At 35.4% G+C, this 19,628-nt stretch overlaps 1 protein-coding gene across 1 annotated transcript; it reads right to left on the minus strand.

Moving 5' to 3' along the window:
* Positions 1-13,401: 13,401 nt before the first annotated feature.
* LOC112046064 (retinol dehydrogenase 11-like) lies at positions 13,402-15,924 on the minus strand. The gene has a single exon (XM_024082532.2). It carries the CDS (start codon positions 15,640-15,642, stop codon positions 14,671-14,673), a length of 972 nt encoding a protein of 323 aa, XP_023938300.2. The 5' UTR covers positions 15,643-15,924; the 3' UTR covers positions 13,402-14,670.
* Positions 15,925-19,628: the final 3,704 nt, after the last annotated feature.

Raw genomic sequence — 19,628 nt, forward strand, 5'->3', positions numbered from 1 at the left:
ATTTTAAACCAATGTTTTAAAATACACCCTTATAAATTATAATCAGTAACTATCCGCATCTTATTGGAACTCTATTTAACTCTACATCTAGGTACTTATATTCGCGTATAGGTTCTAGTAAACTCAGAATTTCAAGAATTATACTACCAACAGTTTATTTTGCAGTTTGCACCAGCGTCAGCAGTAGCTGACGCTGGTTTTTATTTAATAGTGTTTATTTTATCCTGACTCTAGACGCACACTTTCAACTCTGGAGTTCACACGCTTTGTTCAATTACAATGACTCTCTACGTTCTTTTTGTTTTCATTCAGACGACGTTTGTTGATAATAAACAATATCGCCACTTTATGAAAGAAATCATGTACCTACCGTGAGATTTTTATAACATTTATTTTGCAAGACGCATTCCTGTTCGTTTGTACTCGTGGCAATCGTTGCACATCCCAGCTTCTGTTCAGTTCAAGGCGGCGATTACGATTCACTGAGTTTAGTTGACTTTGAATTTATTTTAATTGGCTTTGGAATTGTGTAATAGCCCCTTAATGCACCATAAAACTATTCACCGACAACTACAAGGATTTCGCGGCGCTTCCCACGTCCGTTGAATTGGTTTACGTCAATGCCGCCATTATACGCCCGAAATATCCATCCAACACGCGAGCTTGTATCGCTTAAAAAGCGAGTCGGTCGATTTGCATTAGGTTATGGTGTGATAGAACAAAGAATAATCATATTGATACCATAGTCATAAGTACCTAATACTTGACTTCTTTTGAATTAAACCTATAGAAACTTTAAATAATTTAAAGTTTCTATAGGTTTAAATAATTTAAATAATTTAAAAAAATCTTTAAATAATTTAAAGTTTCTATAGGTTTAATACGATTTTAGCACGCATTAAAAATTACAAATATTGGATTTAAGTCACATAACAATTTTTTTCGTATTCCTGACTTTCATTTGATATCCATATCATGGGGGTGGACTTCAAACAGCCAGTCCGCCATGTTGGATTTGACTTATCTAGTATTGTCATCAGAACTCAGAGCGTGTGCAAAATTTCGTAAAATATAAATTCGTAAATAATCGAAGACCGGGAAGTGGGTCAAATTAAGATTCCAAGATTTGATTTTCTTACATAGTTACAAGTGGTTGGGGATGCCGCCATATTGGATTTGTAATGACGTTTCTTAGCTTATATTGTCATCAGAACCCAGAGCGTGTGCAAAATTTCATCCTAATCGAAGACCGGGAAGTCGGAAGTGGGTCAAATTAAGATACCAAAATTGTCTTATATACTAATATAAAGCGTGTAAAATACTCAGCTTTTACCATTTCATTATCCAAGACATTTTATTACGTCATATTGACAAAATGTTCCCATTTTCCTTTATAACATTTAAAATGAGGCTATTTACTTATTGCTTTATTGTTGCGCCAATATTATGTAATTTAGCTGAATGGACATTGCGCGTGACATTTACGGTCGGGGAGCGAATCGCGCGCAGCCTCCGACTTCGCCCCAAATTGACTTCTGGCCTTCGCCCCGTCGATGTAGAACATCACTTACACACAGACGCTCGCGAGTAACACATATAGCTTTGTAGGTTATCTAAATATACAAATGCTGACCTATAAAGCAAATTTCAATCTGCTACCGTCCTGCATCAATCACGGCTGCACGAGCGCTGCGCATTTGATTAGTATCAACAATTAGTTGTACAAATACAAACCTGTCCAAATAAGTACAGTGTACACTCAACGTAGTTACGCGATCATAGCACAAATCTTATTAATATTAAACACGTCTCTCCAGACAAACCGCTTAGCAATACCTATCATCATGTTATGAAAACGAAGACCGGTTTCAAAAATAAGTATATCAATTGAAAGCGTTCGCGCGAGCACATGTTTAATATTATTGTACAGCTCAATGCGTCGCCGCAGACGCTTGCAACACCGTCTGATGAGCTCGTTATCGGAAAGACTATCTGTCCAATCTGGCGGACGGTGTAATTTTGTGAAAAGCAGGTTCTCCATGAAGTATGGAAATTAATTGCAGTCCAATATCGCTTCAAATTCAAACTCTCAATGCGGCCTCATTGCAACAGCGTACCTGCCTGTAATCTATATCAAACGATTGCATTTGTTGAGCAACGTTGACCTAAGCCGTAACCTGGATGACTTGTCTGAATGAGATGATATAATATTTTAGCTTTACTATTTCAATGAGATAGTTAAACAAGTACGTCAAATGTGATTTAGAAAGTAGTTTATAAACAATTTAATTTCAGAAATATATTTTGTTTTCCTATTGGCTCATCGTAATAGCTGTTTCTTTATATGCCCCCTCTCAATTCTGGTACCGTTTATTAACCGAATGTACTTCTGATCTAATCAACTTTAATTTACATAACAGCTTATGACAGACCTGCACACAATACAATCGATTACAAAATTATCGCTAAGATTACACAATGACTAATATATATGATTTACAAATTATCGATTATACAGTCGACTATAGTTTCAGCTAAATCTACCGAAGTACTTGAATGGTATTTCTTTTTTCAATGTCACCTTTTGCTTTGTACGTAAACCGAATTAAAAAAACATTGAACATTGCTTAAAGTTTGTGCCACAATATATCAGTGAAAATCGCAATTAAATGGGTTCAGCCATTCTGAATTTATACACAAACGAAAATATAAACAGTAAAAGTAAAAATACCAACATGACATCATTCAGTTACTTACTAACTATTTACATAGAAATACAATGCACGACATTCAAATAAAACAATGTTTTTAATGACTATTAAACACCTTTTATTAAGTTAACTAGCTGACGTCCCTTTCCCGTAGGAATACAGCCTTCCTCGATAAAAGGTATATGTAACACTGAAAGAATTTTCCAAATGGGACCAGTAGTTTCTGAGATTAGCGCTTTCAAGCAAACAAACAAAATCTTCAGCCTTATAATATTAGTATATATATATTAACAATTCTTGAAGATCATCTAGAAATCCACCAACTTTTTAGAACTCCAGCTGGTTCAAAGAGTGTGGGATGTCATACTGAGGTTGGAAATTACTCACTAAGAAGTACGTTTATCAAGCTCTCCAAAAACCTTTTCGAATTATACTCGTACAAGCGTTACGCAATTTCTCATCTGTAAAGATCTCTAGCTCCCCACCAAGCTTGCAAGCATGAACCACTGTTTACGTAAACCTAGTAAAGCACGTCATCTGAGGTTTTTCTTTAAAACACCACCCACTCGCGCGTAAAGCCTGAGTAAAATTGTATTACCGTTAGACATGTGTCATCGCGTCCTCGTTGTGGCAACGCTTCGGGCTACCAAAACTCGTTTTTATTAAGTAGGTAAGTATACCCTTTAACAAGTAAGGTCAACTTAACAGATGCCCTAATATGCAACGCAGCAATGAAACAGACCTCATCGGAGACATCCTTATACAGAAGAAATGTTTTGTTCAGAACTTTCTTTAACAGAAAGACTTCATTGCGTGAACACTAATAACAATTTACCAGAATATCTTTTCTATCGTATTTTCTTATATAGCCCCCGGTATGAAAAAATATGGGCAATAAAATTCGATGAACGAATGACAGCGTTACGTTTTTGTTCATAACCTATTCTGCGCACCTTTCACCGTGCGCTGCCGCCAACAGCATGTGCACGCAGCGTACATAGTGTATGCAGCGGGTTAACAGTCGATCTGAAAGAGTAAACTCCATTCGTGCGTCGGAGCTGAAACACACTTTTTTTATACATATGTTGATAGTTTTATAGTCTACTATTTTTTTTTAAGTTTTTGAAACGAGCTGTAAGTGTTGGTTCAAAGTACGACAAGCACAAACTCGATCAGACTATCTTGTTTCATTGAGAAGTATCCGCTCCGTTTTTAGACCCTGAAAACTATCTATACCTATTAGAATACCAAGGTACCAAGATCTTCTGAAGTATCTGCCTTTGAGCTCAAACTCGGTATATTAATCAAGTGTACTGTGTACCTCACAGAAGTACCTACGGTCGATGTCTGACGAGTTCTATGGGGAATTGCATGGTCAATAAACTTATTCAGGCTCAATCGTATGATTGTAAATTTTAACTTTTTGATCAACAGACAAACATTGCAAATCGTATTTCATCATTAACAACCCATATTCGGCTCACTGTTGAGCCGCACATGTCTCCTCTCAGTGTGAAGAGTTAGGCCAATAGTCCACCACGCCGGCCCAATGCGGATTAGCAGACTTCACACACGAAGAGAATTAAGTAAATTCACAGGTATACAGGTTTCCTCATGATGTTTTTCCTTCACCGTTTGAGATAAGTGATATTTAATTTCTTAAAATGCACAAAAAAGAACAGTTGGAGGTGTATGGCCCTGAACGGATTCGGACCTACGCCCTCCGAATCGAAGTCAAGAGGACATATCCACTGGGCTATCACGTCTAGTTTATTTGTCAACAGCAAATTCAGAATACTGTTTCGCGATAGACATATTTAACATATGCCTTAGTGAAGAATAGTGGGATAGAAAGCAGATGTAACTAGTCAGTGCCAACTAAATTGGAAACCATGAGGCTATTTATTATCACAAAACTCGGGCGTGTGAATTAGTTTGTTGTTACTTGTTACTCCATAACTAGAGCCAACTGTTTATACATACCATTGCATATTAGCAGATGTCTCCGTCAAATCTCCACATTTTGTATGTGCAGACATTTAACTACGGACTGTAATAAAATCATAATATTTTTACCCAACTCATAGTTTTTGTCTTTGTTTGTTTTTGTGTTGCTTTCTTGGACGTTAATCTCAAAACGTAGTTTATTTTGATATAATTTATGTCTTTCCTATCACTTCGTTATCAGCTATTAGTCGTAGGACGATAAGTTGTTATTTGCATATCTAGGTAGCCTCATATTCGACGTTTATACCTATACAACTATTTGTAATCTTTGCACATTAAGAAATAGTAAACAAAGAACTATAAAATCTTTATGACTATTATTTTAAAATTGATATTTTTTTCTTTATATTTTTTTTTTCTTTAATTTATCAATTAAGTTTAACACTCGATTATCCGAACAGTTCTGTTCTGATCGGGACCGAGCCCCAGATTCACTTAGCATTTCATTAGCAATTTCTACAGCAATTGTTTTATAAAAAAAAACAATTGCCATCTTTGGTCGACACAATTTATCGCTTGAAAAAATAGCCAATTCAATAAATTGATTAATATTTCGCAATCAATTCGATAACTTTATATCGATCGTCTGTGCGCAAACCGAAACAAAAAAAAACTTGAATAGCTGACTGCCACAAATAAAACAAATATACCTACGATTCCTAGCAGCAAATCAAGGAGAAAAAAACCCAAAGTTTTTACCACCATACAACACTCAATTACCATAGAGCATTATATGAGGAACTAATTTAACAAATGAGGTCACTCCAAGTCGCTAAACCCACAAGTTCCGTCATAACTGCAGTGAAAATTCCAAATATTTTACCCAGTAGGCATCTAACAGTTCTTAGAAATATGTCTGTTACCTTAAGAATGCAGTTCATAAGTAACTGACGTTCTAACCAGTCGATGATTCAACGTGAATGACGTTATAGCTAATGTACTTTCAAGGTGGCAATAGACAGTCATCACTAGACTTACCATTTGAAGAATCAACACACATTAAATGAATACTAGGATAAGATTACATGCCGCAATTAAATTCATTATGATCACTTTATCTGGAATCTGGATAGATAAAGAGACCATCTGGGTTATCTTTTCTTTAGGATTTGATTTAAAGAAAACCATTGCATTTTTAATTGGATTTAATTAATACTACGAGTAGGTACATACCCATATGCTGTCTTATGCAAATTATTACATAAATCATATCCGCGTGGAATGCAATCAAGAATTCTGGCTGCATTTCCGCTCTGAATCGGTCGACGTATTTTACATTCCTTTTATTTTTCTTTCTCAAATTCCTTTCCTACCGCTACGTATTTCAAAATGAACAAACACAACGACGTGTTTTTTAAAGTAATCTTTATGGCCAACTAACTGCGCCTATAGTATTTTTAAACCTTGACAACGGTTGATATTTAAATAGAGATGGGCTCAGCAGAATCAATAAATATGTATGTTTCCATCGCGTGCGAATCGCTTGGAAAAGCAGACCCTATTCGCTGTGATATATTACATATTTTTGTCAAGCAGAGCTTGTGTATGTGTGGTTGTGTAATACATAATTTGTGTTGTGATGTACGCTGTGTGAAGCGCTTATCGCTCGGCAGGAAGTGGCTTGGTTTATTATTCGTGTCGTGCATCATACGGCTGCGTGCGCGGGCGCAGGCGACAGGCGACCAGGCTACAGAGTACAGGCTACAGGAGCATTCTACGCGCTCTGCCCAGCCCCTGTAGCCAAGTGGCACGTAGATTCTCTTTCTATGATCGCAAACGCTTCGAAAACTAGAAAAATGTATGAGAATGACAGATCTTGATCACGTGATCTATCGATAGCAAATGTCATTCCCATACATTTTACTAGTTCTCGAAGCGTTTGCGATTGTAGAAAGAGAATCTACGTGATAATCGATGTGCCACTTGGCTACAGGGGCAAGCTACAGGAGCATTCTGCACGCCGCGTTGCCCAGATATGACACTAACGGCACACAGACATTATCTCTAATTAACACCAGGACACCTTTACATAACGAATCTAACCTAACCTCCTCATATTAATTGCCAAGGCACTCTTTAATGAGCCGCGATGGCTAATCGTTTAACTCTTTGAAGTAACTCAGGTACCTATTATGTTAAAAACGCATTAATAGCTGCTGTTGTATAACGGTGTATGCTTTCGTTTGAAATAATAACGCAATACCGCATTCTATTATAATTCCTAACTAGCAAGACGTTTTTTAGTGCCCACTAATTGCATTATTATGAACAGCTGCTTCGTTAGTAGCGGTAGGTATAATCAAACAATATGTTTTTATTTTGAAAAGTCGAAGGTTATTGTGTTTGTTATCCTAACGACATGTTTTCCTAATTGGAGCCCTTAATTAACTAATTATTTATTTAATATTATGTTTTATCCTATCCTATCCTACTAATACTATAACCGCGAAAGTTTGTATGGATGTTTGTTTGGATGTTTCTGCAACTACTAAACCGATTTAGCTGAAATTTGGACTGGAATTAAGTTTAAACACACTTTTCATCCCGGAAAAATCCATGTTTCCCGAGGGATTTGTGAAAAACTAAATTTCACGCGGATGAAATCGCGGGCGTTCGCTAGTAGTAAAATATTTACGAGTAGTTCAACCAATATTTATAGACAATATTTGCAAAAATGTGTATTATAGATAGGTCTAATATATCAGTTCCTAGGTCCCGTTACTTGTATATTATATATTCTATACATATATGTATTCTATACATATAATATATATGTATAGAATACATTTTTTTTCTGTTTACATATATACATATATTTTATATTCTGTGGTCTCCAAATATATTTTCGAATAGGAGGTACTCCAAGATCCTGTGGCAGTTTCCGCGCTCTCTGAAACCCCCGGTGACGCCAATACTGTGCGGAAAATATCAGACAATCAGAAAAACCGAAATAACACACAAGAGGATATATTTGGGTACTATTTGCTATTGGTCTACTGCACAATGATGTCATGGCCGTTATTAACTTAATTTGACCTTTGCAATAATAGAAGATGATTTTTTATTATTTAATTTTATACTGCAAATCGACACTTAGATTCTTATACTACACCTTCGTTTGTTAGTAGTTAACTGATAAGCAATATGTACTAGGTCTAAGCTTATCAATCAAAGAAACAATCAAGCCTGATGGTGAACCCCGATGAAGCGTGTGGTGGAGCGCGCTTGTCTAAAAAGTGCCTATTCACTGTTGACCAAACGTTGTAAGGAAAAAGGAAGCTGAAAGGATACTCCATCTCTGCAGTGCCCACGAATATTAAACCAAACAGTTACGCGTACATAGATATATATTCTGGGCATATCGTCTACGTGTGTATATTCTAGTCATTTGAAATATTTGGTTAAATTTATCGATGACAAGAATTTTAGTTCGATTGCTCAGAAAAGTATACCTATAGACCCTAAAATAAAACCATAGTAGCATTGCACTACCTGCACCAAAGCCTAGTTACGAAACCAAGATCCTAGACTCTATTCATCCATTATCCATCCATCCCTAACGGCTACATTGTTCATCTTATTTTTTCTGTTAGTTTGGAGACGAAAGAACGTCTTTTTATAAAACATGATTCATGTTCTTCTTAAATATACATACCTTTAATAAAATAATCATTTAAATTATTTATTGTTGATAATTTTGGACCTGAAAAATGTTCGTAAACAATACGAAATTTTCATTTCATCTGCATTAGCGGCGATAAACGTATAGCGGAATGCATTTGCACTACGAGTAAGATATTGCATTTAGTATTCTGTTATTAGGACGACAGGCCCTTTCGCCCCGGCTAGAACAAGTTCCAGTTAGCAATAACAGGTCATCAACTCACCTCGCAAGGCTGGCCCAACAACGGCCGCTGATCCGTGAAAATCCACCGCCTACTCGCATAACTCTTTGATTTTTATCTGCAGCACGCTCGCTACCTGAAGTTATGATTATGCCTCGCTGTTCGCATGTCAGTTATAATGCACACTGCCCACAGTGTATGTATTATGCCTGCCTACTCTCACGAACATCTGTTGTTTTTAATATAATAACTTTTGCTTGCAACACTACCTACTACTTATTGTTTTTTGTTTACCTACATAAGACTGCAGTCTCACCTAATGTTAAGTATGTCTCATGTATTAAATATGTATTCTGTGCCTATGATGTAGATACGAGTATAAGTGTTATGAATCGAGTTTTCTCTCTTCCCAGTAAATAACAATCACGTTAAAGTATTTAAAAAAAAATTAGTAGAAATTAAATTGATTCAAGACTCAGAATAGGTTTAATCTAGGTAACAGTTACAAACGTTAGGTATATTATTTTCTTTTATCTTTACTTGAACAACTTCAATAGATACATAACTATTATAGTCCAATTCTTTAGGAACTTAACTTAGATATAAAACTAAAACTATATATTAAGAATCATATTTATAGTCGAAAGTATTAACTGTGCCAGTTTATAATTTCAATTTGCTCATCTAATTTTACAGGCCCTTATATGCAAAATGAATTTGCTTACATTGTATCTAAAACATAAAACTTAATGACTCAACATAGCCGGCGCTATATCATGTTCGATATTTGTCTTAATTCCGTGCATGGATATCAATGGCAAATACCTCAATAAACAGTTGAGTGTATAAAAGCATCTTTGTAAACGAGACTAAACACATTTGCATTTGCACTTAGCGGAGATGCGAAAGGCATAAAACGTAAAAATAAATAAAAAACAAAGTTAGTCTGAACGTAACCCGAGAATACGAGATATGCCGACGGCCGGCGCATGCTCTTAACTACGTTTTAATAATACGAATAAGTAAAAAAATGTTACGAAGAGAATAGATTGTCTAAGTTTTGCAATAAGTCATTATTGCGAACCTTATATGGGAATGGGTTGATGAATGCAAAAAATAATTTATCACATTCAGCTAAAATAATAATAAAACAAAAGTTTCTTCTCATAGGAGTCCTTATTTTACTGAAGAAATATAATTTAATACAAATTAGGTATATCAGAGATGCAATCATGTGAAGCGGAAAACTTAAATATTAAAAAGAGAAACAAAGATAATCTTTTTAACATAAAAATGGAAATGACTTGAAAGACATATTTCAGTTATTGTGATTTTAACAAAAAAATACGAAATCGATTTTATGAAATGCCCTTTTTATTTCTTAAAAATCGGTTTCTTATTTTTTTCAAACACAAAACAATTTTCAAAATTAGTTAATAAATGACGAAGTTATGAGATAACAAACATTTAAAAAAAAACCATACGCGTCGAATTGGGAACCTTCTTTTTTTGAAGTCAGTTGGAAATTCATATCATAAGTCAAAATACATTAACATTGATAGTAAAGAAGGATCCGAACCCAATCACAACAAAAGAAGTAAGAGGACAAATAGAAAATTGTTGATGAACCAATATGTATCTACTTCTAAATAAATTCCTAAATAATTGAACTGATCTCCTATTACAGGCGTTATTGATTTATTATTCAATTCTAATGCATAATTATCTAACTGTGATTTCAATAGAGTAAACTAAAGCTAGTTGAAATGTCCACAAGAAAGCCGGATGATCCAATCAGCACAGAGTGAGTCACTCGCAGGACCACGCACGCGCGTCGTCCTATAATTGAGCCCCTATTCTTGAATGTGGATGTTTATCCATAATGGACGTTCCGATCTCTCATTCGCACTTGAGAATGGATGCACACAAAGTGGCGACAGACTGAGATCAACGTTATAAGGAATACAAGTGACGTCATCGGTATCTCGTATCGTTAGATGTGGTGAATATTGTATGAATTGAATTGCCACTTGCACCGGTAACAGTCACTAGTGATCTATCATCTTGTTGCACATGCGTGAGCCGAGATGAGTTCTAAAAACTAGATTTATAAACTAAACTAAGAGTAATATGCGCTATACCTAGTCCGCGTTGAAGTTGCAACACGCTGCGCAGATAATATCATAGCGCCGCTGAGAAGTTTTTGACTTTTTGTACACTGCGCATACGCCTTGTGTTCAGAGCGGATCAAAAGTTTGAGGCGTCATCATCATATCAGCTCACTGCTGAGCTGGGGTCTCCTCTCAGAATGAGTGGGGTTAGGCCAATAGTTCACCACGCTGGCCCAATGTGGATTGGTAGACTTCACAAACTCAGAGAATTAAGAAAATTCTCTGGTATGCAGGTTTCCTCACGATGTTTTTCCTTCACCGATTGAGACCCGTAATATTCCTAAAATGCACACAACTTAAAAGTTAGAGGTGCATGCCCCGGACTCGACCCTCCGGAATCGGAGGCAGAGTTCAAATCCACTGGGCTATGACGGCTCTAGAAAATATCAGAATATCAAAAATTAAACAGCGGAAATATAAAAACTTGGAGACTTCTTTGGCGTATAAACCTTGGCCACGGGTCGGTGCAGATAAGATTGTTTTTCAAGGAACTGTCATGTTCATCTTGTCAATATTATTGTAAATTCTCTATTTACATAATATCTAAGTAAATCGTCAATTATTGGAAGCGTATGTACCACCTTTGGGAGGTTGATTAGAAACTGAATGCTCACACCTACTATATAAACGAGATAAATATGTATACATTATATATAGATATATATAGATACTTATAAAAGTAGGTACTTATTATTATAAAAATAGGTACTAATTGTGATCTAACGGGCTAACTTGTTAGGAGGAGGATGAAAATCCACACACCTTTCGGTTTTTACACGACATCGTATCGGAACGCTAAATCGCTTGGCGGTACGTCTTTGCCGGTAACCTCAAAACTGTTCCATTTAAACTTTCGAAGATGTCCTCTTAATCTGAAACGCAAGTAAGTATACGAACCTATCAACTGACCGCGCAAGTATTTACGTAATAACGTTGTCTTATCAATTTACGTAGGCGTCAATACACATATTTAATTGTATTCGTGTGACTGGACCGTCTGACTCACGAATGACCCACTGTAAAAAAAATCACACACAAACTACTTCATATCTGTGAAAATGGCGACGCATTACGCTTAGTCATAATTGTTATAAACATATGAACCTGAAATACGACGAAATCTTACATTTAAATTACTAGGTGGGCATGTAATTAAATTAAACGATCAAGTGCACTCGGTGTCTCGTTTGCTTCAATTTTCATTCGACGTATTCATTTTGAATAAATTAATTGCAACGCGTGCGAAAATTCACGTTAATAAGATAAATAAAATACTAATGATTTGGCAATCTGTTTCGTTGCGTAATTTTTATTGTTTTTAGTTTTTTTAATGTTATCGCAATACACAAATTTACGATATTATTTTGTATTAAAGAATTGCAATAATCGAACGTGTGTTAAATTTTGTTAATCATATGCAATGCAACTGCCTCCTCGAAGTGATATTGCGCAAAACGTTCTTTGAATCGCTTTCTACGTTGGCGTCACGTCCCTTGATAAGCTACAGTTGCCAAACATCCTGTGTTCCCTGGACATGTCCTTATTCTAGTAATGTATTCATCATCATCATCATATCAGCCGATGGACGTCCACTGCAGGACATAGGCCTTTTGTAGGGACTTCCAAACATCACGATACTGAGCCACCTGCATCCAGCGAATCCCTGCGACTCGCTTGATGTCGTCAGTCCACCTGGTGGGGGGTCGGCCAACACTGCGCTTACTAGTGCGGGGTCGCCATTCCAGCACTTTGGGACCCCAACGTCCATCGGCTCTTCGCACTATGTGCCCCGCCCATTGCCACTTCAGCTTTGCAACTCGTTGAGCTATGTCGGTGACTTTGGTTCTTCTGCGGATCTCCTCATTTCTGATTCGATCACGCAGAGATACTCCTAACATAGCTCGTTCCATCGCCCGCTGTGTGACTCTGAGCCTTCTTATGAGGCCCATAGTTAGCGACCAATGTTGGTCGCTAACTAGTCGGTAATGTATTGTATAGAGTAAATACAGTTGCACTTGCTATACTTATATTCAAACATTAGCAGACGCCCCGTGGTTTTATACGCGTAGTACCCGTTCCGTGGGAATACAGGGATAAAACATACATAGGCTATGTTTTATCCCTGTATTCCCACGGAACGGGTCACTCACAAATAACGCACCTTTCTATCGGGAAAAGAATTTTCAAAATTCAAAATTTCAGTAGATCTAAAAATTACTCTCTACAACCTCTTTAAAATATTAGTAAATAATTATAGAAGTACCTATAGATTACATTTCCCTTTTAGCACATAATGTCATATTATGTACGATACTTTATAAAGAGCCATCGCGTCCTGATTAAAAATTGCATTTGGTTAATGTAATGATAAGCTGATGAACTTACGTAAACTCCTCATTGAACCTACTTACTGCGAGCTTTTGACCCAGCTTATTTTTGTAATGTAATGGAAGCTTACAAAATGCAATTGAAAAGTAAAATAATGATACATCTCACCGTGAAATTTTAAATTATTTTTTAAAGAAACATGGGTTAAAAATGGTAACTAACACAAACAAAATCTAAAGCGGCTTAACTTATCTAACTTAAATTCAGTATAGGACAATGAACACCTTTTAATCCGATTTTCCTACATGTATACTTGATTTAGGTAAATGAAACCGCAGGGCACAGCTAGTATCTAGAAAATATATAATTTCTATAGAGTCACTGATTCCTTTTCTTTTTACATAATCGAAATTACCATATTATTAAATTAAAAGTATGCGTAAATTGGCCTTACTCGTATTCAGCTATTTATGTTGACCTTCCATACCGTTACATTGTTCCACATACATTATCGAGTATTCTTATTGAATAATACGAATTCGTGACTTGACCTAGAACCCTGAACCTCATTAGCTACGCGTCACGGAACAAAAACGAAATGATTCATAATTAAGAAGATATTTTTTATTTGTTTGAAAACTACGCTTATTATATTATATGATTGATTGTAAATATATCTCTTCTTCTACGACAAGTAAGTGATGTCTGTTGTCCCTACTACAATAAAAGAAAACTTTTTATTAAATTAGACAAAAAAAAATTTTCACCTCGAGTCTATAGCGTCTCACAGTAGTCTTGTTATTTTTTTTAGTTTCACCTATCTAAGAATACTTGGGTTATCGAGACAAATCTAACGATATCCTAATTACGTAAATCCGTTCAGTGGTTTAGAAGATATGAGGTAATAAAGAATATTACATACATACATACATACATACAAACATACATACAAGATACGCGCGAAAAACATAACCCTTCTTGCAGTCAGGTAAAAACGGGACGCTCTACAAAGTCGTTTCTGAACAACATGAAATAACTGACTGAAAAACCTTAATCTTTTTGATATTCTTACATGGCTTGAATTATAACATCACCGGGTTAGCATCGCCCTCAAAGTGATCAGCAGGTAGACCGTAATGTTATTTTTCGCTTTTTAGTTTAGTTGGTACGTTTTATGTTTTTGAAGTAGGTTGATATTTTTTTATATATTTTTTTAATTCGGCAGCATTATAATAGCCACGGGAAAAAGACCTAATTAAAATCTACACTTTTTCGTGATTCCGTGCTTTCAATTCACTCGGTTTATTTTCAAATCAAATCAAACCAAATCACTATTTATTTATTAGGTTTTACAGTATTGTACAGGTTTTGATCTTCAAATTATTGAATTACCTTGACATTCAACTAAAGAATGCAATTTCATGGGAATAACAAAGTTTATTGACAAGAATTGTAATTGGTCTTATAAACTTCTTGCATCTTTTTATAGACAATTATGTCCGGTCTCACACATGTAAATATAATTGTAATATTTACACGTGTGAGAGAGAGTGTAGAGATCTTACTGACGTCGCTTCACTACAGTTTCCGCACTCAGATTTTTTCATTTCATACAGTAATCTCTCTCGGGTTTAGTTTAACTAGTTTCACAGATTCGTCCCACACTATCTTCGCCAAATCTTCATTATAAACTTCTGAAGAGGCCTCATAAAGCTTACAATTGTAAAACATCTCACCATTTACAGTTTCAGCATTCAAATCCAAGGCCGCGTAAATAGTAGTTTGTGCCCCTTGCCAAGGAGTCTTTAAAAATACACGCGCTGCTGCTGAGGATGTATATGTCGTCGCTTTAAAAATTACATTACTTGGTTTAAGTATATACGTTGCTACTATTCCTGGATCAGCGTTGTTGACTACTACATATGATTCTGTCAATCTTCTTGCCAGTTCTCGAGTGAAAATTGCCATACATAGTTTACTATTCGCGTATATTTGGAATGATGTCCAATGTTTTATATCATTTATCTTTTCAAGATCAATCTTACCGATAAAGTGTGCTTGGGACGTCACGTTAACTATCCGAGATTTTATAGATGCTTGACCTGTTTTCTTTAGAACAGGTAGAAGTAATAATGTTAGTAAAAAGTGCCCGAAATAATTGATCTGCATTGTGGAACTTAACTCATCGTTGGTAATGTATTCTTTATGAAAAAAAACTCCTGCGTTATTGACCAGCATATCCAATCTTTCTTCTACATTAGTTATTTCATTTGCAAACTTTCTGACCGATGCCAAAGATGATAGATCTAAGAGTTTGAATACAATTTCTTTATTTCTTGTCTTTCTGATAATATATTCTCGAGCGTTGACACCCTCTTGTTCGAATGGACAAGCAATTATAACTCGCGCGCCACGTTCTGCGAAATCTTTAGCGATTTGTAATCCCATACCTGTGGTTCCTCCAGTTATCAGAGCAGTCCTTCCATCGAGTCTTCGTTTTGATCGACAAATTGCATATGAACGCTTTAAGTAAACTGCCGATAAGATTACTGCAAGCAATATTAAGTATATACACAACATTAGCACTCAATTTATAAACAATGCTTCTAAATAAATACAGATAAACTCAAGTCAACTCCCTATAAGGTCTGATGATGAACTAAAGTAAAATTAAAAACAACAACAAAAGTTGTGAACTATTGCTTGTGTTTTACATGAAAATCACTGTCTATTTTTTAACCGACTTCAAAAAGGAGGAGGTTCTCAATTTGATCGGTATGTTTTTTTTATGCATGTACATCGATTATTAGATAAGACTTCTGAACTGATTTGAAAAATATTTTTTTGGTTTTAAAAGGTATACTTCCCATGTAGTCTTACATTCATCATCTGATGATGGAAGATTGAATAAATAAAAAAAATAGAATTGAATGACATTGTATGTGCTACTCGTACCTTCTGATCAGTTTGAAGGCGGTACCAAGTTAGTGCTGTGTAAATTAACGCCGTTCCTGAAAGAATTGTCTCGAAATTTTAAATATTCATGATTTAAACGACTTGAATTAATACAATAACTTGGTACCGCCTTTAAACTGTTCAGAAGGTACGAGGTAGCACATAGGATGTTCTTTTTCGCTTTTTAGTTTTGTAGAAACATTTTTGTGAATTTGAAGTCTATTAAGTTCTATTTTTTTATTAGGTTTGGAAGTCGGTTGTATTTTTTTATTAAAATTTAATTACTAAAATATGCATTTCAATAATGAAAATCCCATTTAAATAAACTAAAATTATTGGTTTTTGAAAAAAACGAAAATCTAACTAATAAAGAACCTCCCGTTTTGTAGGCGGTTAAAAACTACTATCATAGAATAAAACAATTAATACTTTGTTATGTTGATTTCAGAAAAGTTCTCGCTCAGCAAAATGAGGTGGCCAGTTTAGTGACGTCACGACTCACGGCGCCAGCAGCTTTATACAAGATCCCCACGTTCACTTTCTATGGGCGATCTCCGAGCACGTAAACTGTAATCAGTCTAATATTTGATTCAGAAAGAATACAATAATAAACTTAAGCTAACTTAGCCTAATAACTATAAAAATCATGCCCACATGGAACGGCAGGCTGATTATTCTCTGCAGAAAATGAGCCAGCCCTTCTGTCACCAGGCTCCGATTATACAACTCAAAAAATATACCCAACACACTTTTAATAATTTACTTTTTAATATAGCTAGAAAGAGTTCATAGCATCATTACAATCAGTTTTTTGCTAATGTCGCAGGAATCATGGTGTTCTTCGGGACAACCTATATTATAATCCAGGACATAATTTATCTCCATTCAAAATTTTAGCCAAGTCAATAGTCGCGACTTTAAAGAGTAACAAACACCCATACAAACTGTCGCGTTGAAAAATATTAGTAGGAAATAGAAAACTATCAGCTTTTCGAAAATCTCGCGGGAACTATGATTTTTTTCGAATCAAAAAGTAAGCCTTGTGTTATTCCTGGACATAATCTATCTCCATTCCATCGGTTCATCTATCGGTTTAATAATCGTAACTTTAAAGAGTAACAAACATCCATACAAACTTTCGCGTTTATAATATTGTAGGATAAACTGCTAACATTTGACGCATGACGTAAACACCGGGCAATGCCGACAAGGCTATTCTCAGATTGAAGAGTCTGAATTAACCAGGTTCAATAGCGTATATATCGGCTAAGGAATATTTTACTCAACATATATACTATTCATACTTTTCAGAGTTTTTACATGTTAATCTTAATAATGGGTCCGGATTGAAAAATCCTTTTTAGATAAATACTCGTAACTTTCGGATTTCGTCTGGACATAGATAGAAATGTATTTGATTGAAATACATTTCTCAGAGATATCGCAGGGCTTTTCTTGTAATAGAAGGAGAGCCGGTGGCAACCTGATATAGCTCATTATATGTATGATGGATTTAAGTTTGTCGGCCCATGCTCCTACTAATAAGTACCACGGTTGTCAAATATTGGATTGGACAGTGGTGGATTCGCATTAGAAACGACCTTCACCCATACATTTATTAGATGAAAACTATTTTATATCAAAATTAGGATGTTAATTAATATGTTGAGAGTTGTTAATAATTCAAATAGTTAATAATCAAATAATTAATCAATTAGTAGATAATAGTTTCGCCAGGTTTTTAAGCAAACCCACTCGCAATATATTTTTTAATTTTAATGGAAAAATATATATTTTTAACGGACTAAATTTAAAAAATACTTTTCATTGAATAAATAGATGGGTGAAGGTCGTTTCTAATTCGGATATTCTACTAGAAAGGCCTTAATGATTTAATTATTAAGGGTCCAGATTATCAATTGTCCAAGTATAAACGTGTTTTTTTTAATTTTCCAAAGTATTCCATGGTGACAAATATCGTCAGTCCCTTAGCTAATGGCAACCTTTTGCTAGAGGCCTTTAAAATTGGTTATTCGAAGGGTTGCCGCGAAGCTAAGTAAATAGTGACTAGGGACATGCCTTCTCATATCATGCCCTTATAATAGCTCTCTAATCTAATAAGTTCTCGTTCTAATATAATAAAGAGTTATTACTAAATGTTGATAGATATGTTTGACACACAAACAAACAGTTACCAGTTACAGTTTTTTGACCTGATTTATTTTCCTGTAATTGATTGTACATTATTTATTATTCTTTCCAGCTGTTAGTCATTTATGCGAGCGTTAGCAACATTGGCCGTTTGCCATCACCAATCACGGACAAACGTGACTCAGGACTTACAGGCGCGATGTTTGCACGGCTCAAACCGCCTTCTAGCTTGTACCGCACATATTTCAATACAATTAGCAACTTGTAGCGGAGTATCGCTAGTTTTTGTTTGCAGCCTGTGAACACGCGATTTCACCGGGAAACAAGACGTACGATGATACCTTTCGCTTGATTCAACACCGGATAATGGACAGAAAAAAGTTGCTCCACTTCCCAATGACGTTTGTTCGATTCGACGCTCTATACATAGTCCTAGAAAACAACATAGCTTTATTTCCCGTTGTTACGTTGGTATGTTATTAACAACTTCTTTAATTACTTGGTTTGACTTCCAGAATTTTATATTTATGCTTCCGGTTTATACCTAATCGTCATCCACCTTTATTCAATTTTTAATGTTATTAAGGTAAAAGCTGTTTAAAATTTTGCCGCCAGTTCGCCCAATTGATCACGACATGTTAGAAACGCAATCTCTGAGGGGCCGGACTTTAATTGTAGTAAATCGATATTTATAATGAGGTGAGACTTTTATCTACCCACAACTTGACAATGTTTTTAAAAGAGCGAACTGGGTCGGCGTCTCTTCAAGGCAGTTTCATAAAGTTTGTAAAAAAGTTCTCAGTCGTCTTCGCAAAATTAATTAACTTGAGAAAAATCAAGCAGTCGATGATAAAGTCACAAGATACGATATATTATGAGTCAAATTTCTTTGGAATTCAGCTTTGTCCTCAAATTTTATTAGACGTGGACACCCTACCTGTAGATTTTAAGACAACTGAATGCCTTAAATAATACAAGTTTACTTATACACATATGCTTGGTGTCTCAAACTCCGCGGTTCTTGTCTAATTTTGACTAAATTGGCTGGTGTGTATTGACGTACCCACTCCTAACACAGTCTTTTCCGACTAGTTGAAGGAGAATGGGAAGATTGGTCATATTAAAACAATATGGCAAATATTCTTTATAAAAAAAAATAAGGAAAAGAAACTTACAGTTTGCAAAACACGTTCACATCGGCATTGAACTTTAGGCTAAACATTAAGGGGAAGAGACGACATGCGCTTGGCACCGCCCCAACCTCTGAAGTCAACACACAGCGGAAGCTCATATTTAGACGTGTAAAATCTAAGCTCCTTGTGTAAAATACTCTGTATAGTCATCATAGGATTATGGATGTAATTTTTCTCTCACATTTTAATCTGACAAATTTTACTAAAGTGACATTTTGCTTCTGTTATTACATTGGAATAATCAGTACATCCAATCCATGTTTACGA

The sequence above is a fragment of the Bicyclus anynana genome, chromosome 1 (genome assembly GCF_947172395.1).
Source record: "Bicyclus anynana chromosome 1, ilBicAnyn1.1, whole genome shotgun sequence".
In the NCBI taxonomy this organism is placed as follows: Eukaryota; Metazoa; Arthropoda; class Insecta; order Lepidoptera; family Nymphalidae; genus Bicyclus; species Bicyclus anynana.

Bases quoted from the DNA above. Each gene is read 5' to 3' on its own strand.
- LOC112046064 (XM_024082532.2), bottom strand. From the start codon at position 15,642: ATGTTGTGTATATACTTAATATTGCTTGCAGTAATCTTATCGGCAGTT.